The 26,152-nt window shown below is 38.8% G+C and overlaps 2 protein-coding genes across 2 annotated transcripts in view; both read right to left on the reverse strand.

Annotated features, from left to right (window-relative positions):
• Positions 1-26,152, reverse strand: part of LOC311074582 (inter-alpha-trypsin inhibitor heavy chain H3-like) — a gene marked incomplete at its 3' end in the record, with an annotated part of 156,012 nt that overhangs the window by 18,483 nt on the left and 111,377 nt on the right. The gene's annotated exons all lie outside the window — the stretch shown is intronic.
• LOC311074570 (inter-alpha-trypsin inhibitor heavy chain H2-like) lies at positions 7,682-8,887 on the reverse strand (the record flags this gene model as incomplete). The annotated part of the gene is made up of 5 exons (XM_084101277.1): positions 8,784-8,887; positions 8,543-8,671; positions 8,236-8,353; positions 7,940-8,068; positions 7,682-7,746 (listed from the first exon to the last, which is right to left on the reverse strand). Exons 1-5 carry the CDS (start codon positions 8,847-8,849, stop codon positions 7,682-7,684), a joined length of 507 nt encoding a protein of 168 aa, XP_083957403.1. The 5' UTR covers positions 8,850-8,887.

The raw sequence follows: 26,152 nt of genomic DNA on the forward strand, positions 1-26,152 counted from the left end.
TATCTAAAATTCGTAAAGATCCTCCACTATACCTTTAAGTTATTCACTTCTGCACTTTGTTTTTCAGTAAAACATTTCTTTTTTCAGAAAATTGCATTGTAATGCTTATTTATTCAGTGATGTAACATTCATAGCTACTTTTCAGTAATACGGGTATAACTGAAATGTTATACAAAAAAATGTCACTGTTATTTCATTTATTATAATGTATGTGATATCGTCCATAATAATCACCACCACATGTATTGAGTTGAAGTTAATCCTTTACTTTCTGTTTGCAGCAGTTAGCAAGAGGCATCAAACACTCTATGGCTGTTTCTCAATTCCAAGAACGCAGAGAACGGACTTGTGTTCTCGTGGAGACCGGTCTTGCCAAGATTCCTTGGAAGAACGAACTCGGAACCGGCCGCAATGACTTCTGGGACACCAGGCGAGTACAACCCCTGGCAAAAAGTATGGAATCACCCCTCTCAGAAGATGTTCATTCAAATGTTTAATTGTGTAGAAAAAAAAACAAGCACATATATGCCACAAAACAATTTTCACTGAACAATCTAAACTTTTGGCTGTATAAAACACTTTTTTTTAAAAAACAAAAAAAAGAACTATAGTCAATTACAACTGTTTTTACAGATCACACAGAGGAAAAAAATATGGAATCACACAAATCTGAGGAAAATTATATGGAATCACCAAATAAAAACACTACTAGTACTTTGTTGCACCACCTCTGGCTTTTATAACAGCTTGGATTCTCTGAGGCATGGATTTAACTAATGACAAACAGTATACTTCATCAATCTGTCTCCAGCTTTGTCTTATTGCAGTTGCCAGATCAGCTTTGCAGGTTGGAGCCTTGTCGTTGACCATTTTCTTTAATTTCCACCACAGATTTTCAATTGGATTGAGGTCCGGACTATTTGCAGGCCATGCCATTGACATTATATGTCTTTCCTGTAGGAATGTTTTCACAGATTTTGCCCTATGGCACGATGCATTATCATCCTGAAAAATGATGCTACCATCACCAAACATCCTTTCAATTGATGGAATAAGAAAAGTGTCCAAAATCTCAACATAAACTTGTGCATTTATAGAAGATGTAATGACTGTCATCTCTCCCATACCTTTACCTGACATACAACCCCATATCATTAATGATTGTGGAAATTTGCATGTTTTCTTCAGGCAGTTGTCTTTATAAATTTCATTGGAACGGCACCAAAAAAAAGTTCCAGCATCATCACCCTGCCCAATGCAGATTCGTGATTCATCACTGAATATAACTCTCATCCAGTCATCCACAGTCCAAGATTGTCTTTCTTTAGCCCACTGAAACCTTGTTTTTTTCTGTTTAGATGTTAATGATGGTTTTCGTTTGGCTTTTCTGTATGTAAATCCCATTTCTTTTAGGCGATTTCTTACAGTCCGGTCACAGACATTGACTCCACTTTCTGCCCATTTGTTCCTCATTTGTTTTGTTGTGCATTTTCTGTTTTCAAGGCATATTGCTTTAAGTTTTCTGTCTTGGCGCTTTGATGTCTTTCTTGGTCTACCAGTACGCTTCCCTTTTACAACCTTTCCATTTGATTACTTGGTCCAGATTTTAGACACAGCTGACTGGGAACAACCAACATCTTTTGCAACATTCCGTGAAGATTTACCTTCTTTGAGGAGTTTGATAATCCTCTCCTTTGTTTCAACTGACATCTCTCGTGTTGGAGCCATGAGTTATGTCAATCATCTTGGTTCAACACATCACTAATGTGTGCAAGCACTCTTTTTTAACTGCAGACTAATTAGCAGTTGTAATCAGATACAGGTGTTTGTTTTAGAAATGCAAAGTGCATGGTGATTCCATATAATTTTCCTCAGATTTGTGTGATTCCATATTTTTTTCCTCTGTGTGATCTGTAAAAACAGTTGTAACTGACTATAGTTCTTTTTTTTGTTTTTTAAAAAAAAGTGTTTTATACAGCCAGAAGTTTGGATTGTTCAGTGAAAATTGTTTTGTGGCATATATGTGCTTGTTTTTTTTTCTACACAATTAAACATTTGAATGAACATCTTCTGAGAGGGGTGATTCCATACTTTTTGCCAGGGGTTGTGCTAGCTCAAGTCTGTATTCGATGCATCCTCGTGTAACCCGCACAAGGTTACTGGAGTGCAACCCTCTATTCCGCCAGAGGGTGGCGCGTACACCCCCAGTGAATCTTTTAATAATAATCAATACACCTTTCCTCCGGTGAAGACGCTGCTAGAAAGCAACAAGGACTGGTATGAAAAATATCCTCTGAAGGAAACAAATTCAAAGAAAAATCTCCAAATATTATTAAATATTGAAATATTGTGTGTCCATTAGGTTGAAAGTTGAGCGAGAATTAAGCCGCATGTCTTTGCGAGCTCCTCGAGAAATCTCCGGTAAGGATGATAATACTAAGTGTTATGCTGACTGTGCTAGCTCTATTATGGTGCAAAATACTGTTCTTCTAAAACCAATCGCAGGGTTGCCAACTCTCACGCATCTGGCGTGACAGTCACGCATTCAGCCTCAATCTCACGCTCTCACGCTTAACAAAGAAATCTCACGCTAAATTAGACATTCTTCTGTGCTGTATTTTTTTTCACTCGTGTGCACTAAATTTCAGAATTACTATAAACAATTCAGGCTCTTAACTACTGGATGGACCACTATTTATGGCGCAAATTAGTTAAAATTTCCCGGAATCTAGAGCGAGCACGCATGCGAGACAGAAACTGTAGCGCACGCACGGCGTACGGCAGCTTTGAGCATTGTAGCCAATCACTGACATGTCTGTTGAACGCATTGGCCAATCAGAGGCGTTTAAATGAGTCGCTGTCCTGAAGATGTGTTTTGCGCGAGCTCACCGAGTTCTACACTTTCGCAAACCAGTCATTATTATTGCCTATAAACTTAAGATGCAAATAAAAGATTCACTGCAATGTATTTGATATTCTTGATGCTGTTCTGATGCGCTCCATTACGCACCGCTCTGTTTGGTGTTAGGATGACTAAAAGTTCAGCGGTCTAGCTCTTCAATGTCAGAATGATTAAAGAAGTGAACGAATGCCTGGCAAAATGTAAGTGGAAAACATTTAATATTTGACTGTTTTACAATAGAAATGTTCAACTACCGACAGTATCTGGTGACGCGAATTAAATCAAATCAAATCAAATCAAGTATATTTGTATAGCGCTTTTCACAATACAGATTGTATCAAAGCAGCTTCACAGTATTAAAATAAAATAATACAACAAAGTTTGTTTCTAGTGGAATTTATTGATTGATAGAATAAAATTAAATATCCCCAAAATATCCCCAACTGAGCAAGCCAAAGGCAAGGGAATTACTCAACTTTTTTTTATTTATTTACTAAATTTAGCCTTTTTGAATTGAAAATATGCTATAATTTATTTGATTCATTTAGAGAGAATGCATGCATAATTAAAAATAAAATGTTATTTGCAAATAGTTACAATTATTTCACTAATACAATAAGCTTTTTTTTCTTTATTCCCTTAAATCGCTTTTATAATTAATTCCTTTAAATAAAAATACCCAAATTAATTAATTACGTGCAATTCAAATGTGAATGTGTTTTGATTTTAGCTCTGCTGCTAGCTCAGCTAGACTAGTCACCACTGTAGCAGATCTTTGATGGTATTTACATGGCTAAAGGTGACTTTATACCCTGTTTTGTTGACTTACAAGTCATTTAATTGAGGAGTGTTTATCCTCTTGTTTGTCATATGTCATATAAGGGCGATTTAGTTCATTTAATTGCCAATATACATAGTTGATATGTATATGAGGAGCAGAAGTTCATCTTAACTGTTAAAAAGAATAAATATATTAAAATGTGATGTTTACAATGTTATTAAGATGCTTAAATAGATTTAAAAGGTTAAAAAACATAAATATTCGGTTTCAGAAATCCCATGATTTTATATCTATACTGTGAGATGGAAGTACATGATTGATTGTTGTTCATTGGAACTGACTTATGTTATGTGGTGTGATGTGTACCTATTCATTTACATAATGATTAGAGTATTTATATCCTTTACAATTGGTTATATTTGATTTGACATTTGAATGGAGAAAAGTTGATTAGATTTGAACCGAAATGAGGCATAGTAACTAATGCATTCTGTACTGTATAGATTGTTTTTTTAGAAAGGGATAAACCATCTGAATCTGACCCTGGTGGTCAGTGGCGAGCCAACCGCAGAAGTGAACGGACCAAGAGCCTGGTGTGGCCAGCCGTGGCATCTTTGGAACCATCATCATCCTGTGCCTTCATTTGAAACTCAGATAAGAACACATGTAAACCTACCCGGGTAGTGAAAAGAGCATACACACTCCAAGAAACACACACACACACCAAGGACTTCCATGGACTCTTCCATTTTGTTTGAGTTGTTTATTTTGGGATTTTATTGTGCACTGTGCACTCAGGAAGCCGGCTTAGATAGGCAGGGAATGTAAATAACTGTCTTCAATTTTGTGTAATACATTTCTCAAATTTACCTGATTTGTGTTGTCTGTTCTCTGCTAACTCTTTTACTATTTCAGGCTCCGTAGTCGTACCTAGACCTTCTGATAATAGCCAGCTTTAATTCATAGCTACTTAAATTAGTTATCGGTTACACTGACCTGAAACGTGGGTTACACTCGGTATCAAGAACACATCCGGGTTCTTTCATGCGTCCTCTGTACTTGCGTTCTTGAGAATTGGGTCTGAACTTCGACGGTTAATGATGACGTAAAACGAGAACACAAGGACGCAAGATCGCTGAAGAACGCATATTGAGAAACACCTTCCACATGGCACATCTTCTTCCACCAACATCTTACCAATATAAAACCCAACAACTCTAATATACAGATGACACCTAGTGGATACTCCAGGATACTACAATGTATTTTGGTCAAGAGATTATATATGCTTCTGTACTATTCTGTACTCTAGGTATTTATTATGCAATGTCACAACAAGAGGGTATATTAAAGTTTTTTGATTTCAAAGTATATGTTTTAAAACTCATTTTAAAACTCTTTTTGCACGTACTACACAAAAACAGATGTGTGTGTCTATTTATGGAGTTAAACTGTGGAACACCTTGGACTATGAACTGAAGTGTTGCAAAAGTGTTTAATTTAAGAAATTGTATAAGGAAAAAATACAGGAATGTTACAAGAAAAATGATGACTAACATGCTTAAAATGATGATGAAGTGTAAAGATAGGTATTATTGAAAATGTTTGGTGTTTGGGGTGAGGATTGGGGTTGATCCATTCATAAAGCAGCTGTTTTTTATTTTATTTTTTATTTTATATGTGCACAAATAAGCGACATGTACCACAAGATTTTCTTCTTCCTGTTCCTTTTTTTTCGTTCATGCATGTTATGAATGAATGAATAAACATTTATGTATGACTTGTGCAATAAATAAATAAATGTAAGTCTACTCTTAACATTAATATTTAATTATTTTTGCACTTTTAAAATACTATTTTGAATACTGAAAAAAACAGCTTTATAATAAACTAATTGTGTAATGCTAATACATTTAAATGTTCTTGAAGCACATTAAAATAAAGCTTCAAATATATTCTAACTGTAGTTTAAGAAAAATTAAAGTATATTTTAAATGACTTCATTTAAGATGATTAAAGGTGCTGTATGTAACTTTTCTACTAAAATGAATCCTTTTTTTATTGCCTGTGTGTGAAGGGGTTGTAATCTTACATTAAAATGATCCACTTTGCGGGTTTTGCTATTAACTCGGAAAGCAAGTATTCTTATTTTTATGTGAAGGTGCCGGGTCGGATTCACCGCGAAATCCAGTGACGTCACCTGCATGCGCGCTCCCGAGCCTCTCGCCTCGTCTAGCCTACTGACTTTGCACTCAACAGCAACGACACTGCAACTTATGACATGGACTTATGCAACTTATGACTAGGCCTGGGCGATAAAACGATAACGATAATTATCGCGATATAATTTTTCTCGATAAAACGATATCAAGAGGTCGATAAATGTTCGATAATGTTTATGCGCCAAAAGCGGAACGAAACTCATTTGAACCGCGCGCCACACGGACCATTTATCCGCTCGGCTCAAAGTCCAGACGGCAGCGCAGCGCGAGCTCACTAGAGCAGAGGCGTTTACTCTGATCGGTGTCAGTCACGAGATCCAGTGAGAAGCGCTTGAATTCAGCGAAGAGCACACATGTCTCAGTGATTTAAACCAGTTTAAAGGCAGATGAAACAGAGCTGACAAACAGGAGAAACACTGTGCACAACGATGTCAGAAGGCTTTTCCGTCTACAAATTCCCATCATTTACCATGGATTTACTGTAACGTTAGCCTAGTAATATTAACTGCACCATGAAATGTGGGATATACATATTGAATTGTATTATATTATTAATGTAGACAATGTATTAAAGGACTAATGGAATATAATTACAGTATTTAATAATGTATTTAGGCTGCTGTTTTTCATACAAATACCATATAAACCATAAAGTTACATTTTGCCATGATAGTGAGGAGCTACAGGCTATGCCTGGTTTCATCTGTGGTTGTCATGATCTTATGCATGATACTGGATGACCAACAGAGCACATGCAGAAACTAAGAAATTGTCCAATAAATACATTTATTTTGTTAAGGAAAAATGTTTGTGAAATGTTCACCTGTTTGGCAAGTGTTTGTCCTGATATGTTCTGACAATAAAGAGTAGTTTAAACCACAGTTAACGCTATGGTTTGTACAACTTTCACTTAGGAGCAAAAATCTGCCTTTAAACTTGAAAGAAACAAAGATTTGACTTTTATCGTGATAATTATCGATATCGACTGATATAAAAAAAAATTATCGTGATATTTTTTTTTGGCCATATCGCCCAGCCCTACTTATGACATGTCTGATAACACTAAGAAATGACCTGCTCCCAGCACAACACAGACTCCAACACAAACTCCACACATTGATAAAATAAATAAATAAATAAATAAATAAAAAAGTTTTTTCTGCTGAAGCTCATAAGGTCAGACGTGAATCGGATGAACTTCGGGTGAAAAAACACGGATCAACATCGGCAGGGCATTTGAATCATGGATAAACCTTATCTACAAACCTAGAATGTACATTTCCTGAAGAAAATGTGAAGTGGTGCTTACAGTGGCAAAATTCGCACGGTTGATAGGGTTTCATACTCATCATGGTACGAGCATGGAGAATTAGTTCAACGTCAAGCTGATAAAAGTAGCCTATTATTGTAACGTTGCAGTGGGAGTTTACCTGAGTTTCCAGCATGTTGTGTGATGCTTAGTTTCTCCGGTGTGTTGCGTCTCAGTCTGGAAGGTACCCAAAGTGCTCGCTCATAAATTCGAGCACGCGCTTGTAAACTTATTGGTTGCAATCTGAAACATCATCGCTAGAGGTCGCTAAAAACTACATACAGCACCTTTAAATGACTTCACTTCATTTACTTAATGTTGTTTCTAAATAATACATTTTATACACACTTAGTTTAGTATAATTTAAAAATATTAAGTATGTCCAAAAAGGCATAATTTAAACATTTTCTTTTCACCTGGTTTTCGTGTTGGTTCCATTCGTCCCGGACTTGTATTTGGTTTGACACCTAGTTCGACACCTGGTTCGACATCATGTCCACAGCTTTTAGCACTGCAGCATTTATGTCTGTGGCTGAAAGGAAAGAAATGTATTTTAGATATATTTTAGTCACTTTATACTCAAAGATTTGCCCATGTGACTACTGAAACCATGGAGATCAAATGTTTTCTGAATGGTGTGTCAGTTGGGCCATAATTTTCTTTTGTGTTTATTTATTCTTTCTCTAAAATGCTTTTGTTCTGTTGGCTGATGGTGAACACTTTACCTCCTCCAGTTGTAATCCCCTTCACGAACGTCTTCGCTTCTTCCACATTTCCTTCAGTAGCTCTGAGAAGTTCAGGTTTCCAGGTTTGAATGCGACTGCTGAACGTGATCAATCCAAAGAGGTAATCCTCTGCCAGGTCACTCAAAATCCTCAACATTGCCAAACGAGTCTAAAACATAATGCTTCCAATTTATGTAGCCATACATGAAAAATAATAATTTCCTCTGTATTATTCTTGGATTCAACAATTCAGTAAGTAAAAAACAAAAGGACAAATGACTGAAAAAGAAATTCACCTGCTCTATTTTTTCGCCCCCCCATAGAGCTACTCTGGTCAATGATAAACACCACATTTTTGGGAATGCTCTGAATATTTGTAGGAGCAAAGTAGTGGACAAAGTAGCCATTTGATGCCTGAAAAAGAGGACAGGTGGCAAGTGGGAGTGACACTTACCAGTACGTGAGTTTTCTTACTAAAAATGAATGTTTCAGGTCGTTATGTTACTACTGTAAATTGCTGTCAGTGTGAACACTTTCCGGTTGTCATCATGAACGTCTCTTGAACACGTGATTTAATATTTAAATGCCTAAGTATAAACATACCTTCAGATCTCCACTTTGTTTTAGTCTCTCAACATCATACATAATGATCAGGTTGCCATTCAGACCATTTTTACTAGAGTCATCACACTTTGTTTGCTGGTCACGAGTGGGGTAGAACTTCACCCATGCCTAAGATTGCAAAACAACAGAAGTTTTCACATTTTATTTAATCATTTTAACATTTTCAAGCAAGAAGGTGCGTTTTTTATCATTTATTTTCTTTTCCATTTTTATTTCTTACATCTTTGTCTGCTCTTGTGACAGCATTGGTCAGCCCTTTAGTGTTCAGACCACCCTTGACCTCCATGAAGGAAATTTTTTGATTCTCTTGGATCTAACCAAAATAAAACTTTACATTTCACTTTCTTTTTCATTATGATGAATAAAAATCCCTTCATTTACAAATCTTCATTATAACAATCTTGATTTGTTTCTTCTCCTACCTTGAAGTCTGCCACCGGCTGCATTGGTTGGGCACTGATGAGTAGCTCATATTTGCCAAGGCGACGCTTTAGCAGTTCTTCGTAAGTCAACTCAAAAGTCACTTTACTAAAAGCAGCCACCGTCACTGAAGTTTTAAAGTCTTCAAAAATCCTTCCAACTGCACTGAAATAGAAATAGACAGTGTTGGGCAAACTACTTGGAAAATGTAGTGAGCTAAGCTAGTAGTTACTCTACATTAAATTAAGCTTCACTACACTGAAGTTACCACCCTGGAAAATGTAGCAAGCTAAGCTACAGGAACATGGCAAAACTAGTTCACTACATCTAAGCTATTTTTTTTAAAGCTACACTGTGTAACTTTTTTAGTTGATTCTTAGCAAAAAACACTTAGTTCTTTCAAAAATATATGTGCTCATTAATGTATATTTACTTCTTTCAAGTAATAAAGTATTCTCTTAAGTTTATAATCTGCCATTGAAAGTACATACGGGTGAGGGGTTCGAATGCCGGTCGCCATGTTGCCCCTCCATCTTTAAACTACATTAGCCAAAGAGGGACATGCCTGTAAATTCAAGCTTCGCCTTTTGCGTTTTTCACTCAGTGACACCGTGACGAATGCTAGGGGGAGATTACTCGCGAGCTCGCGAGTGCCGGCAGATTTGAAAGATAGTGGTGTGTGTGTGTGTGTGTGTGTGTACTCGCATTTGAAAGAGAATTAAAACGTCAACGCGACAGACAAATCAGCAAGACCATATAGTCAATATTGGAGTAACTTTTCCCAGATGGAAAGAGCTCATGAGGAGAAAAGATTTTAAAACGGACGCCGAGGTTGCCTGCTTTCTTCTCGACAGGTAATTCAGCCTGTTGTAATTCATTTGTGTAAATTCGAAGTTTTATAGTTGCTTGTCTAACCATTATAGCATGGTTGTGCATAACGCCAGAACGACCTCTAGTATAACTTCATCCTCACGTCAATGGTGAAAAAGTATTGTAACAACCGAACAAAATGCTAGGGAAGCAGAGATCAAACACACTCGGATGGTATGTGAAACGTACAAAATTCTTTATTAAACTTAAAACATGATAGGCTCTTAAAAAACGTGTTACCCCCCTTGGATTGTTGATTACAATGTCCCGTGCAACAGTCCAGCTCACGTCCGACCAGGAGGGGCGGGCTACCGGAAATCCTCAATTTTCAACAGGTCCACGTAGACGGGCTCGCATCCAATAGATGCACACAGGAATCGGGGACCGTCCTTAAACAAACAGGATCGGCCTCTCCAGTCTCTTTAACTTAATAACGGAGTACATGGGTCCAGAGCTCTCCTAAATCCAAGCAGAGTCCCTATCTGTCTACATTTACCCCCCACTGGCTGGCTATCTTCACCGCCGGTGGTACTAGTTACCGCGAGCGGCCGTCAAACGGGTACCCAAGTGAGAGCTCTCCCACCTCTCTCTCGAGCAGAACTCCACACCTCAATAAATAATCCTCCACTCCTCCCCCTTCACCTGTACGCACTGATTTAATTACACATCCATCCATTCGTTCAGACCAAGGGGGCGTGTGCTTCAATCACTTAATTTCCTCTTAATCATCACAGTATTGTTTACCTTGTAACATAAATCTGTGCTGCGACGGATCACAGGTAATGAATAGTTTTAAAGGTGCAATTTTTTAAGCTATATAAAAAAAGGACACTGTAAATTTTAGTTATTTTTAATTGCTTTTACTTTGTACACATTGTAACGTTAGCCTAATCTGATTATGCTGGGATAGCCGATTCCAAGGGTGACGTTTACCTCCTGACATCTGTCCTGTAGTTTTATTCATTTAGACGTAGCCTATTGTTTATTATTGTCATGGACGAAGTCGATAACTGGAAGCCATGTTAATCTTGGAATAATACGGCCACCGTAGGAGTTAAAACGCCCTCGGAATTGAGAGGAACAGAAACTAATATCAGCCATAATATAGCTGCAAGCAGCAATACGGGGCCAAGCCCTGCAAGGCACAGCAAGCAAAAGCCGCTGTAGCGCAATGCGGAGCCAGAAGAGCAAAACATCAGAAATTTAATGTACATCAAGCACAGCAAGTTCTGTAAGCACATCAATTACAGCAACACAGCAAGCATTTAAGCACCAACAGCAGTGCGGAGCCAGAAGAACAAAAAGAGCAGAAATTGAATATACATGTAAATGTACATCAAGCACAGCAGCGCAGCAAGCATTTAAGCTCCAACAGCAGTGCAGAGCCGCAAGAACAAAAACAGCAGAAATTAAATATAAATGTAAATGAAGCACAGCGAGCATTTAAGCACCAACAGCAGTGCAGAGCCGGAAGGAATTTAAATGACAACTTTAAAGTCATCCCACATGGGACTCGAACCCACGACCAGAATGGCTCAGGATTTTAGATTCATGGTTTAGCAGATTGCACCACTCAGAGGACGTACAATCACAACCTTCAGAGGAGAGGCTTCAGTGTAAGAATGAGCACACAAAAGCAAGTTAACCAGATTAGCATGCTAAGCTATCTTAATGCTAATGTAGCTTATAACATGGTACATCCAATCCTGGCAAAATAGATATCCTCGGATTCGACATGACGCAATGAATCGATAGACACCAATTTTATGATTTTTTGACAAACTGTTCACAAGTTACAGCCTCTGAACCAATTATGGGTCGACCTCATTAAGTTTGCGACATCATAACTTTTTTTTTCCAGTATAGCAAAAAAATCGGGGACAGTACTTTTATGCGGCTCAGTCCGAAGATCATTTGAGCACATGTTTGGACAAAATTAGACCAATTTTGAAGGAGGAGTAGCGAAAAAACTGTTTTACATTCACTCCAATATGGCGGCCAGTCACATTGTTGAAAAATAACATATGAGATATCGTTGAAATCGGCATAAGCCAAGGAATATATTGACATAAAGAAATCAAATTTCAAGCAATGTTAGCAAAAGTTATAAGCGTTTTTTCAAAAAACAATGATATCTCTGGAACACTAGGTGGAGCTGTGATCAAACTTCTCAGGTACCTTCGGGCCATGCTAATGACGATCCATACCAAATTTGGTGAAGAAATTTCAAATAGTTTAAAAGATATTGCAAATTATGACAAAATTCAAAATGGCGGACACGTGGTACATCCCATCATGGCAAAATCAATATCCACGGATTCATCATGACCCAAGGAATCGATAGACACCAAGTTTATAATTTTCTGACAAACCGTTCACAAGTTATTGGCCAAAATATGCATTTTCCATATCTCATGACCCGTAGGTGGCGCTGTTCCCAACTTTGGCATGGAACCTCAGATCATGCTTCCGATGAAGTGTACCAATTTTCGTTTCGATTGATCAAAGTTTGGCCGAGATACAGCCGCTGAACCAATTTTAGGTCGACCTTGTTAACTTTGCGACGTCATAACTTTTGATCAGAGAAGAATAAAAAAAATCGGGGACAGTACTTTTATGCGGCTCAGTCCGAAGATCATTTGAGCACATGTTTGGACAAAATTAGACCAATTTTGAAGGAGGAGTAGCAAAAAAACTGCATACTGTACTTTTCAAAATGGCCACTACTGTAATGGGCGGAGTCTTAATGTAAGATATTGGTTCTGATCAGCATGATGAGATGAATCAGGTGTACTAAGTTTCATTTTTCTAGATCAAAGGGTTCAAAAGTTATAACCATTTCAATGTTGAATTTTTTAACTGCTGGTGGCGCTATAGAGTTGGTCCTAAAGACTCAAAAATTGCTACATTTACTATTCATGGCCATCACTACAAGAGTGCCAAATTTCATCATTTTCCTATGTACGGTTCATAGGGCTGCCATAGACTTCCACTGGGAAGAAGAAGAATTGTTATTCTGACAATAACAATTGCTAATATAGCTGCAAGCAGCAATACGGGGCCAAGCCCTGCAAGGCAGAGCAAGCAACAGCCGCTGTAGCGCAATGCGGAGCCAGAAGAGCAAAACATCAGAAATTTAATGTACATCAAGCACAGTAAGCACATCAATTACAGCAGCACAGCTAGCATTTAAGCACCAACAGCAGTGCAGAGCCGGAAGGAATTTAAATTATTATTTTATACACAATTTCAAAGTCGCCCCACACTGGTCTCGAACCCACGACCACAATGGTTCGGGATTCATGACGCATGGTTGAACCACTTGCGCCACCCAGAGGACATGTTTTACAAAGCTGCAGAGGAGAGGCTTCAGTGTGTGAATGAGCACACAAAATCATGTTAACGAGATTAGCATGCTAAGCTAACTTAATGCTAATATAGCTTATGATGTGGTACATCCAATGCTGGCAAAAAAGATATCCTCGGATTCGACATGACGCAAGGAATCGATAGAGACCAATTTTATGATTTTGTGACAAACTGTTCACAAGTTACAGCCTCTGAACCAATTATGGGTCGACCTCGTTAAGTTTGCGACATCATAACTTTTTTTTTCCAGTAGAGCAAAAAAATCGGGGACAGTACTTTTATGCGGCTCAGTCCGAAGATCATTTGAGTACATATTTGGACAAAATTAGACCAATTTTGAAGGAGGAGTAGCGAAAAAACTGTTTTACATTCGCTCCAATATGGCGGCCAGTCACATTGTTGAAAAATAACATATGAGATATCGTTGAAATCGGCATAAGCCAAGGAATATATTGACATAAAGAAATCAAATTTCAAGCAATGTTGGCAAAAGTTATAAGTGTTTTTTCAAAAAACAATGATATCTCTGGAACACTAGGTGGCGCTGTGATCAAACTTCTCATGTACCTTCGGGCCATGCTAATGATGATCCATACCAAATTTGGTGAAGAAATTTCAAATAGTTTAAAAGATATTGCAAATTATGACATCATTCAAAATGGCGGACACGTGGTACATCCCATTATGGCAAAATCGATATCCACGGATTTGTCATGACCCAAGGAATCGATAGACACCAAGTTTATAATTTTCTGACAAACTGTTCATAAGTTATTGGCCAAAATATGCATTTTCCATATCTCATGACCCGTAGGTGGCGCTGTTCCCAACTTTGGCATGGAACCTCAGATCATGCTTCCGATGAAGTGTACCAATTTTCGTTTCGATTGATCAAAGTTTGGCCGAGCTATAGCTTCTGAACCAATTTTGGGTCGACCTCGTTAAGTTTGCGACGTCATAACTTTTGATCAGAGAAGAATAAAAAAAATCGGGGACAGTACTTTTATGCGGCTCAGTCCGAAGATCATTTGAGTACATGTTTGGACAAAATTAGACCAATTTTGAAGGAGGAGTAGCAAAAAAACTGCATACTGTACTTTTCAAAATGGCCACTACTGTAATGGGCGGAGTCTTAATGTAAGATATTGGTTCTAATCAGCATGATGAGATGAATCAGGTGTACTAAGTTTCATTTTTCTAGATCAAAGGGTTCAAAAGTTATAACCATTTCAATGTTGAATTTTTGAACTGCTGGTGGCGCTATAGAGTTGGACCTAGAGACTCAAAAATTGCTACAATTACTTTTCATTACCATCACTACAAGTGTGCCAAATTTCATCATTTTCCTATGTATGGTTCATAGGGCTGCCATAGACTTCAAGAGGAGGAAGAAGAATAATAATAATAATAATAATAAGAAAACTAACAGATACAATAGGTGCCATAGCCCCTTCGGGGCTTGGCCCCTAATAATAATAAGAAAACTAACAGATACAATAGGTGCCATAGCCCCTTCGGGGCTTGGCCCCTAATAAGAAAACTAACAGATACAATAGGTGCCATAGCCCCTTCGGGGCTTGGCCCCTAATAAGAAAACTAACAGATACAATAGGTGCCATAGCCCCTTCGGGGCTTGGCCCCTAATAATAATAAGAAAACTAACAGATACAATAGGTGCCATAGCCCCTTCGGGGCTTGGCCCCTAATAATAAGAAAACTAACAGATACAATAGGTGCCATAGCCCCTTCGGGGCTTGGCCCCTAATAAGAAAACTAACAGATACAATAGGTGCCATAGCCCCTTCGGGGCTTGGCCCCTAATAAGAAAACTAACAGATACAATAGGTGCCATAGCCCCTTCGGGGCTTGGCCCCTAAATAGCTGCAAGCAGCAATACGGGGCCAAGCCCTGCAAGGCAGAGCAAGCAACAGCCGCTGTAGCGCAATGCGGAGCCAGAAGAGCAAAACATCAGAAATTTAATGTACATCAAGCACAGTAAGCACATCAATTACAGCAGCACAGCTAGCATTTAAGCACCAACAGCAGTGCAGAGCCGGAAGGAATTTAAATTATTATTTTATACACAATTTCAAAGTCGCCCCACACTGGTCTCGAACCCACGACCACAATGGTTCGGGATTCATGACGCATGGTTGAACCACTTGCGCCACCCAGAGGACATGTTTTACAAAGCTGCAGAGGAGAGGCTTCAGTGTGTGAATGAGCACACAAAATCATGTTAACGAGATTAGCATGCTAAGCTAACTTAATGCTAATATAGCTTATGATGTGGTACATCCAATGCTGGCAAAATAGATATCCTCAGATTCGACATGACGCAAGGAATCGATAGACACCAATTTTATGATTTTGTGACAAACTGTTCACAAGTTACAGCCTCTGAACCAATTATGGGTTGACCTCATTAAGTTTGCGACATCATAACTTTTTTTTTCCAGTATAGCAAAAAAATCGGGGACAGTACTTTTATGCGGCTCAGTCCGAAGATCATTTGAGTACATGTTTGGACAAAATTAGACCAATTTTGAAGGAGGAGTAGCGAAAAAACTGTTTTACATTCACTCCAATATGGCGGCCAGTCACATTGTTGATAAATAACATATGAGATATCGTTGAAATCGGCATAAGCCAAGGAATATATTGACATAAAGAAATCAAATTTCAAGCAATGTTAGCAAAAGTTATAAGCGTTTTTTCAAAAAACAATGATATCTCTGGAACACTAGGTGGCGCTGTGATCAAATTTCTCAGGTACCTTCGGGCCATGCTAATGATGATCCATACCAAATTTGGTGAAGAAATTTCAAATAGTTTAAAAGATATTGCAAATTATGACATCATTCAAAATGGCGGACACGTGGTACATCCCATCATGGCAAAATCGATATCCACGGATTTGTCATGACCCAAGGAATCGATAGACACCAAGTTTATAATTTTCTGACAAACTGTTCATAAGTTATTGGCCAAAATATGCATTTTCCATATCTCATGACCCGTAGGTGGCGCTGTTCCCAACTTTGGCATGGAACCTCAGATCATGCTTCCGATGAAGTGTACCAATTTTCGTTTCGATTGATCAAAGTTTGGCCGAGCTATAGCTTCTGAACCAATTTTGGGTCGACCTCGTTAAGTTTGCGACGTCATAACTTTTGATCAGAGAAGAATAAAAAAAATCGGGGACAGTACTTTTATGCGGCTCAGTCCGAAGATCATTTGAGTACATGTTTGGACAAAATTAGACCAATTTTGAAGGAGGAGTAGCAAAAAAACTGCATACTGTACTTTTCAAAATGGCCACTACTGTAATGGGCGGAGTCTTAATGTAAGATATTGGTTCTAATCAGCATGATGAGATGAATCAGGTGTACTAAGTTTCATTTTTCTAGATCAAAGGGTTCAAAAGTTATAACCATTTCAATGTTGAATTTTTGAACTGCTGGTGGCGCTATAGAGTTGGACCTAGAGACTCAAAAATTGCTACAATTACTTTTCATTACCATCACTACAAGTGTGCCAAATTTCATCATTTTCCTATGTATGGTTCATAGGGCTGCCATAGACTTCAAGAGGAGGAAGAAGAATAATAATAATAATAATAATAAGAAAACTAACAGATACAATAGGTGCCATAGCCCCTTCGGGGCTTGGCCCCTAATTAGACATTCTCTGCTAATATTCACTGGGTAGTCATATACAATTTCACCGCTAGATGGGGGTAAAAATCACACAGTGTAGCATTAAATTACATTTTTATATTGAACCCAATTCCAAATCAATGCTATCTCAGTGATCAATAAAACTGTAAGTCAAACAGATAGGCAAGCATAATTGTTCAGTTCAATTGTTTATTCAACAACTGTTCCAAACCAATTTGGCAACAAAAACAAAAAATGTGATCCACATAATAACAAAACCAGGTGTCAGTGTGTGTGTGTATTCATCTGTATGTACGTATACATAATGCACATGTGTTTGCCTGGGTATGCACAATTTAGACTTGGGCACATTTGCAGGACTAACTGTAAGTTAATTTAAAACTCAACTCAGCTCAAACCACAGTAGCAAAATAATTAAGACCTGCTCCAAACAGTACCAACATGGCAAAAAAAAAAAAATCAGGTCCTCTAAATCAGGGGTTCTCAAACTGACAAGGCCTCCCAAATACCATAGGTTCTGACCAAGGCCCCCCTTTTGCAGGATGTGTTATTGAACCCATCGACAATACGGCAAATGTAGAAAAAAAGAAAGAAATAAAACATCTAGTTGATCATCAGATTAAGTGATGGTGTTTGATACCAGCCAATCAGAAAGATTATAGAGATGCACCGATTACAATTTTCTAGTCCGATTCCGATTTGTCATTGAGTTTGACCTGCCGATACAGATTTTAGCCGATTCCGATTACATTATTTTAACCACTTTACAGCACACTCAAATATTTATTTTATATATATATATATATAAAAAAAAAACGTTTAAATGGGTACGTACATTTTCTATAAATATTTTTCTGATTTCTGACATAGCCTACTCCAGTTCTTGTTAAAACACACTATACATGCAAATTATGTGCATTTTAGGTACTTTTAGTGTGAAGTCATATTTATTTTGTCCATCAAAAGTGTGCTTTCACTATAATTGAGCGTGGTGAATGAAAAATAGACTCGGCACCGAAACCCTCCGCTTCACTACTGCTCGCGCGACGCTCCAGCTTGACCCTCACACGATGCTCCTTCTCGCGGTGTGAATGCCCTTGTATGAGGTGTGATTTGTGCTTTTTTTGGCGATCGCTAAGCAAACTGAGAGGTGAACTAACGTGTATACGCTCGCCAGTCGTCTTGCCAAAATCCCATAGCAGGGGTGTAATGGCTTTCCTATAAGCCCAGGAAAGGTGGTAAGATGTTCTTCACGCATAATAAAAACAATGCACACAGCGATATCCGTTTGAACAGTGTTTGTCCATTTAATGCAATGTCTGCTGGCTCAGAGTTTACAATACATCGGTTCTATGGTAAGAACCATATATTCCCGCCACCTGTGTTTGTGATTCAACCCAAAGTAGCTTAAATACCATGTGATGGAACAAGTGCGGCTTTACCCACACCACTGAACCACACCGCCATCTAGTGGTGGAATAATTAAATTACATTTGGCTCCAACACACCGGCCCCATAATTGTAATAATGTAAATTCACAATTAAACAACATATACATAAGGAGCCATAAATGTCTTTGTATGTGAATTCCGATTCTGCTTCAGTGCTCAGCTTCTAGTAGTAGACAGATTTTGGACACAGGCCTCTCCAAATGTCCTGTTTTTGTCTTCAGTTGAACTGATCGAACGAATCCATTTTTATCAGGATAGGTTTTAATTACTCTTCCCATCAACCAGGAGCCACGAGGAGCTAAAGGATCCATGATAGCAATGATATCTCCCACGGTAAAGCTTCGTGGTTTTATCCATTTCTGTCTTTCTTGTAGTAATGGTAAATATTCCCTTACCCATCTTTTCCAGAAGAGATCCGATAAATATTGTACCTGTCTCCATCGTTTCTTGATGTACAAATCTCCTTCATCGAAAACTCCAGGGATCCTTAGTGGTTTAGATTTTAGAAGGAGAATATGATTAGGCGTAAGCGCCTCCAGATCGTTCACATCGTCAGAGGCTTTCGTAATAGGACGGGCGTTAAGGATTGCTTCTATCTCACACAGAAGAGTTTGAAAGCTTTCATCATCCATAGATTGCTGTTTAATGGTTGAATGCAATACCTTTTTCACAAGCCGAATAAGCCTCTCCCAAATTCCACCGAAGTGAGACCCGGCAGGAGGGTTAAATATCCACGTAAGTCCCCTTGATGACAATGCATGCTGGATCTTATTATGGTCTAACCCAGTAACAGCTTCCCTCAGCTCCCGCTCAGCTCCGACAAAATTGGTACCATTATCTGATCTCAACTGAGCGACTTGACCACGACGACACATAAACCGGCGAATGGCATTAATACAGGAGTCTGTATTTAATGCATAGGCCATCTCCAGATGGACAGCCCTGCTTGCCATGCAGGTGAAGATGACCCCGTAACGCTTAATTGTTCCTCGACCTCTCTTGACATCAATGGGTCCAAAGTAATCAACACCAACGTTTGTAAATGGTGGTAAATCAGGCAAAAGTCTCTCCGCTGGCAAGTCAGACATTTTTTGCTCTCCGATCTTTCCTTGAAGGCGACGACATGTGACGCAGTCAGAGATTATTTTCCGACAAGCGGAATTAGCGTTAGTTATCCAGTAACGCTTACGAAGAAATGACAACATATAATTTCTTCCTGCATGGCCCAGTTGCTGATGCACATGCTTCAAGAGAAGTTGAGAAATAGCCTGGTCTTTAGACAATATAACTGGATGCTTTTCTTCCTCCGGCATGGCAGCCTTAGCCAGTCTCCCTCCTACTCTCAAAATACCATTTTCCAGCACTGGATCAAGCCGAAAGATGTCACTCTTTTTCTTGACGGTAGCTCCTGCCTTCAATGCAATAATCTCATCAGAAAATCTTTCTTGTTGACAATATCGAATTATAACAATTTCTGCTCTCATGAGATCATCAGCAGTCAATGCTTTGCAATCCATTTTTGCCTTCATCTTTCTTTTTGCATGAGACCTTTTTGCCTCAGTGTTTGGAAAGTCCTTTGTACAAGTAGATGCTTGTAAAGCCTTCCTCTGTTTCACAAGCTGCACAAGCATTTCCTTGATCTTGAGCATCCATGCTACAGAGATTTTAAGCTTTGCAAAATCAGAAAAATAGCTGAAGAACTGACTGGTAGGAGACTTTGAAACCTGACAGGCAAAGGCATGTACAGTGTAATCTACCTTAACTTCCCGGTCATCTGTAGGAATTGACAACGACTTCATGTTGGACTTGGGCCATTCTTCTTCTTCCTTTACAAGAAAATCAGGTCCCTTGAGCCATCTCTCACATGCTAAAAACTCTTCAGCACCAAGACCTCTAGATGCCTCATCCGCCGGATTCAGACTTGACTTTATGTGCCTCCATTGCACAACATCTGTTGAGTCTCTTATGGCAGCCACTCTATTTGCTACAAAGGTGTGGAACCGCTTAGTTTCATTTTGGATATATCTCAGTACAGTCATGCTGTCTGTCCAGAATACAGATGAATCCAAATGAATCTGTAACTCCCTTTTTAGCATTCTATCTACTCGTACAGCGAGAACAGCAGCCGTAAGTTCCAACCTCGGGATTGTCATCTGTTTTAGTGGCGCAACTCTTGATTTTCCTAAGATAAATGCCACTACAGTCCTTTTTTCACTATTCACCAACCTCAAGTATGACACCGTCCCATAGCCATTCTCGCTGGCATCCGAGAAGTGGTGAAGCTGAGCATGTTTGGCTGGACCAAAGTCCTTGGGCTTTACACACCGGTTTACTTTCAGTGCTGCTATACAGTGCAGGTTAGCCAGCCATCTTGTCCATCGCTGAGAGAAGGCCTGTGGAATCTTATCATCCCAGCCAACATTGCACTTGCACATTTCTTGAAGTACCTGTTTTACAGGCAGAGTAAATGGGGAAAGAAACCCCAAGGGGTCATAAATGGAACTAACCACTGACAACATGCCACGTCTTGTGTGAGGATACTCCTTTATGGATAACCTGAAGGTAAATGTATCCTTTTCGGTGCACCAATGCAAACCGAGTACTCTTTCCATTGGAAGATCATCTTTATCCAAGTCAAGCTCTTTAATTGCCTTTGATCTCTGTTCTTCTGAAATGCTTGACATAACAACACGACTATTACTCAACCATTTTAACAGTGGAAATCCTCCCCTTGCACAAGCAGCAATGAGATTCTGAGCCAAATGGAGTGCTTCAGCTTCTGTAGGCAAAGATGTTAAGCAGTCATCCATATAAAAGTTATGAAGAATTGTGTTTAGAACACAAGGATCAAAGTGAGCTTGATGGTCATGTGCAATCCTCCTCAATGCATAATTAGCACAGCTGGGCGAGGACACTGCCCCAAAAAGATGAACTTTCATCCGATATTCCATAGCGTTCCGTGCATGTAATATCACCACTGGGATACCACAAAAAACGCAGAAAGTCCACATGTTTCTGGGAAACCTTTACCTGATGAAACATGGATTGTATATCAGCTGTCAAAGCAACAGGCTCTCGTCTGAATCTTGTAAGAACTCCTAGCAGAGAGTTGGTGAGATAGGGACCTTGTAGCAGCTGAGTATTTAGCGAAATTCCTTTAAATACTGCACCACAATCGAACACTACTCTTAGCGTTTTCTTTTTCGGATGATATACTCCGTGGTGTGGTATGTACCAAACCTTACCATCTTCTCGTTTCAACTGGTCAGGTGGTACTACCTCTGCATATCCCTTGTCAATGACGTCAGACAGAAAAGATGTATACTCCTGCTGATACTCTCGATTTTTTTGAAACTTCCTTTGTAGACCCAGAACGCGCTGTTCTACAACACTACGGTTGTTTGGCATGATGACATCAGGAGACTTAAAAGGTAAGTCAATACAATAATTACCCTCCTCAAACTTGATTGTGGATTCCATTATTTCCATAAACTGTTGGTCATTTTTTGACATGGTAACATCATTATCTGACAGCTTCTCGTTAAAATCATGATTGTATTGAGCAATCAACAGATCCTCCAGCCTGGCAACAGAGATCCGATTAGCAGTGACTACAGGACAGCCAGTCTCCCCTTTGTCACTACTACCACCTCTTAATGGCCCATTCACAACCCACCCCAATAGGGTCTTGACAGCATAGGGTCCCCCGCCTTGGCTGTTAATGATTTCCCACGGTTCCATAAGATTTGATGCATTGAGACCAATCAACAACTCAACTTCTGCATTAATACTGGGAATTCTGATACTCTCCAGATATGGGTAATCCTTTAAGTCATCTAAAGTGAGGATGTTATTCTTGCTCACGGGCATTGATGGTTGACTATACAGTTCTGGTAAATCCACAAAGGTCTGTCCATCCAAGCTTGAAATTTGAAGACCACGGAGCATGAACGTGTCTACGGACTTTTCTTGGCCTAAAGTACGGAGCAGTATGGAGCTTTTTGTTCCTGTAAGATTCAGTTTTCTCATAAGATGTTCTGTACAGAAACTGGCTGAACTTCCTGGATCCAAAAACGCATAGGTGTTGATAATCTTGCTGCCTGAATTCACCTTGACTTGTACTGGGATGATAGACAGAACACACTCCCTGTTCCCGGCCCCATTTTGACCACACGCCTGCAAAGCAGCCAGAGCATTTGTTACTGCTAATGGGGATTGTTCACTTTTGGTTTCTATGTGAAGCAAGGTGGGATGCCTTTGATTGCAGACATCACAAATGAATGGGTTTCTGCAATCTTTACTTACATGCCCAATCTTCAAGCACCCAAAACACGATCGATTTTCTTTTAAAACGCTCAATTTTTCTCTGTGTGTCATGTTCTTTAGACGAGAACACCTATCCAATGAATGGCAGCCTTTACAGACAATACACAATTTGTTGATGTTCTTTTGTTGAGTAGAACTAGTGTAGGTATGTTGTGCTTCAGATGGATACAGCTGTGAAACAGTATGTACAGCTGCAACAGTTGCAAGACCTTTACCAGTAGATTTAGGCTGAGCTTTAGCATGAAATGAAAAGGATGCCTGTCCACTCTGTAGATCTCCAAATAATGGATGGGAAAGAATCTTTACCTGATGCTCCATAAACCTCACCAAATCAGAAAACATGGCCCTGTTGCCGTGACGCTCCTGTAACTCACAAGCAACAGCCCTCCACTTTTCTCGGAATTTGTAAGGTAGCTTCATCACAATGAGTCGAAGGTTAGATGGAACATTAATTTCCTCCATTTGCTGTAAGTCTTCCATTACGTTACAACAGCTTCGCAGATTTATTACAGGCCAGTGCATGACCTTCTCCATATATGCTGCTGTTATTTTAATTTCACTGCCAAAATGTTCTTTAAGCAGATTCTTTGCTCGATCCTTGATCAGCTCTCATATTATGACAACTACGGACTAACTCTCTTGGCCGTCCTCTTGTATATTGCTCTAGATAATAAAGGCATTCTTGCTTGTCCCCAGTTTTCTTTTCAATGGCTTGTTCAAAAGCTTTAACAAAGGAGCCATACTGCAATGGATCTCCATCAAACTCCAATATCCTTCGAGGTGGAAGAGAAACCAAAGCTTGCTGTTGCACCAATTGAGCGGCAATGTTAGTTTGCTGTTGTACAACATCGTACAAGGTAGAATTTTGAGTAGAAACCGGAGTAGTAACTTGTGGAGGCAACAAATGTGGCGTCTGAATGTTATCTTTAGGCCTGTAGGAACTTAAATTTTGCTGCTTTGCAGATGAAGATGAAGATGCTTTGGAGTCTTTTTCCATTTTTCTGCGAAGCTGTTGTAACGTAATGGAAGACTTACAGCAAATGGAGGAAATTAATGTTCCATCTAACCTTCGACTCATTGTGATGAAGCTACCTTACAAATTCCGTGTGAGTAGGAGGTGTCCATGAGCTAGGAGCAGGAGAAACTTTTGCTAAGTATTCTGATTAATTATTTTGTCATTTTGCCTCCACGTCCCCCCGATTGCCCGCGAGCTTCTCCTCCTGTCCATACGGTAATCTCTCTACTGTGCGACAGAGAGTCGCGTGGTTATGATGCAATCGTTAGCCTATTTTTACAAAAACGGCTTCTACGGGGCCATAACATAAGATACAAGGTAATGGAGCATTTGATACATTTTCATGTTTCTTTAGAAATAAATAATGGACAAATGGATTTTATTATGCGTGAAGAACATCTTACCACCTTTCCTGGGCTTATAGGAAAGCCATTACAAAAAGTAAGAACCATATATTCCCGCCACCTGTGTTTGTGATTCAACCCAAAGTAGCTTAAATACCATGTGATGGAACAAGTGCGGCTTTACCCACACCACTGAACCACACCGCCATCTAGTGGTGGAATAATTAAATTACATTTGGCTCCAACAAGGGGTTTTCAAATTGGGTGAATGTGAGCCTCTCTTTCAAATTTGGTGAATGTGAGCCAGCCGAGCCCCCCTTTCCCCAAAATCCCGTCCGCCTGCACGCCTCTGCAGTGAATGCCATCTTTTGTGTGTTCCAGGCAATGATGAGTTTCAATAACAACTGATAAAATGTAAATATTATTTTATTTCCAAAACTTTCTTAAAAGTGCATTCATAAACAAATCTTTGCAACAGCAAATAATTTCCAACTTCATGCAGGCCTTAATGAGGCTACTTTTAAAATCACTGAACATCAGTAGGCCTAACCACAAGTCAGTGCACACTTTTTGCATTTCTCTCAGTTACTCAGAGACTATTTGGACTAGACTAACCAAATTTGTATATATTAAACTTGCATCTGTCTGCTAATTACCCATACCATTTAAATATGATTATATATGACATATCGTTCACAGTATTTATTTGAATGGAAGAAGCGAAATGTTGCAACTGACCCCGGCCCAGGGGACAGTTGCAACACAACCCAGGGACGGTTGCAACATGTTAAAAATACCTTAAATTTCATTAATTAACTTAAGCTTTTTGTCTCAATGAGCATAGAATTCTGAAAATATTGTTCTGAAAAACTGTTTTAGGCCTACTATAATATTATAGTATTATTTATTTCAATAATATTATTGTAGCCTATTATTTATTTACTTAGTCATATTTATCAAATAACAGTTATTGAGTTTTGTTAGTTTATGTGTAGAACATAGGCCTACATAGATTCAGTGTGCAGGTTTGTTATTCAAGATACAAACACATAACGTTAACGCTATCGGTCAGGGGATCTCTGGATAATCCGTAATTCGTTTGTAATTATAAAACGAAAATACCGTTTTTCTGTTTTTTGTTTCAAAACGAAAAACCAAATAACCGTTTCTGGTGTCAGAATCAAAAAACGAAAACCCAATTAAAAACGGCCTGTTTTTCGTTTTTGGCGATCATTTTATCGTTATTCCTTTGTGAACTAAGAATGAAGAGAGTCTTTGAACTTCAGTCAATTCGTTTTTCATTTATAAACCAAAAACGGAAGTCACCCCTTTATTCGTTTTTTCAAAAAAACGAAAAAACGAGATTTCGGCTTGATTTTTCGTTTTTTAGTTCACAGGCAAAAAACGAATAAATGACTTCAAAATTCGTTTTCCACATGTGGGCGGCCTGACACGCCCCCTTCCGCGGATTGGTTAAGCAAGTCTGATCATGTGACATCATCAGTTGTCGCTCAGGGCCGGGTTTCCCGATAACGATGTATCTTAGCTCTTAAGAGCGCTTTCTACGTGCAAGGTTACGAACGCTCGCAGCAATTCCACGAGCGTTTCCCAAAAATGCACTTAACATGAACACGCAAGAACGCGCTCTACGTGCTACTTAAGAGTCGCTGTCCATTCGTGAAGTGCTGAAATATAACCTTATATGGAATCGTATTCTGAACGTTTAACCTAATAATTGTCATCTGTTGTGGATTAGCAATCAAGACAAGTCTATATAAAGCACCTACAGGCGGAGGCACTGACAAAATGGCTGAAAAAAACAACAACAAAAAAACAAGAAAAGAATACCTTTCAAAAAGATGAAATTAATGTCCTTTAAGAGGGGATAGAGCGAAACAAAGATGTTATTTTTAACAGATTTAAAGGATTTCTTTTATTTATTTTTTGTTCATTCATTTAATTTTGATTAAAATTATTTTATTAAATTATTTCTATTTTTTTGTTTTGTTTTCTGGCCTTTTTAATTATTTAATTTATACATTAATTTAACCAACAACAAAAAAGAGTAATAAAGTGTACAATAAAGTACAATCAAAACCTTATATTATAATCAC

This window comes from Abramis brama, assembly GCF_963993115.1.
Source record: "Abramis brama genome assembly, chromosome: 23".
Lineage (NCBI taxonomy): Eukaryota > Metazoa > Chordata > Actinopteri > Cypriniformes > Leuciscidae > Abramis > Abramis brama.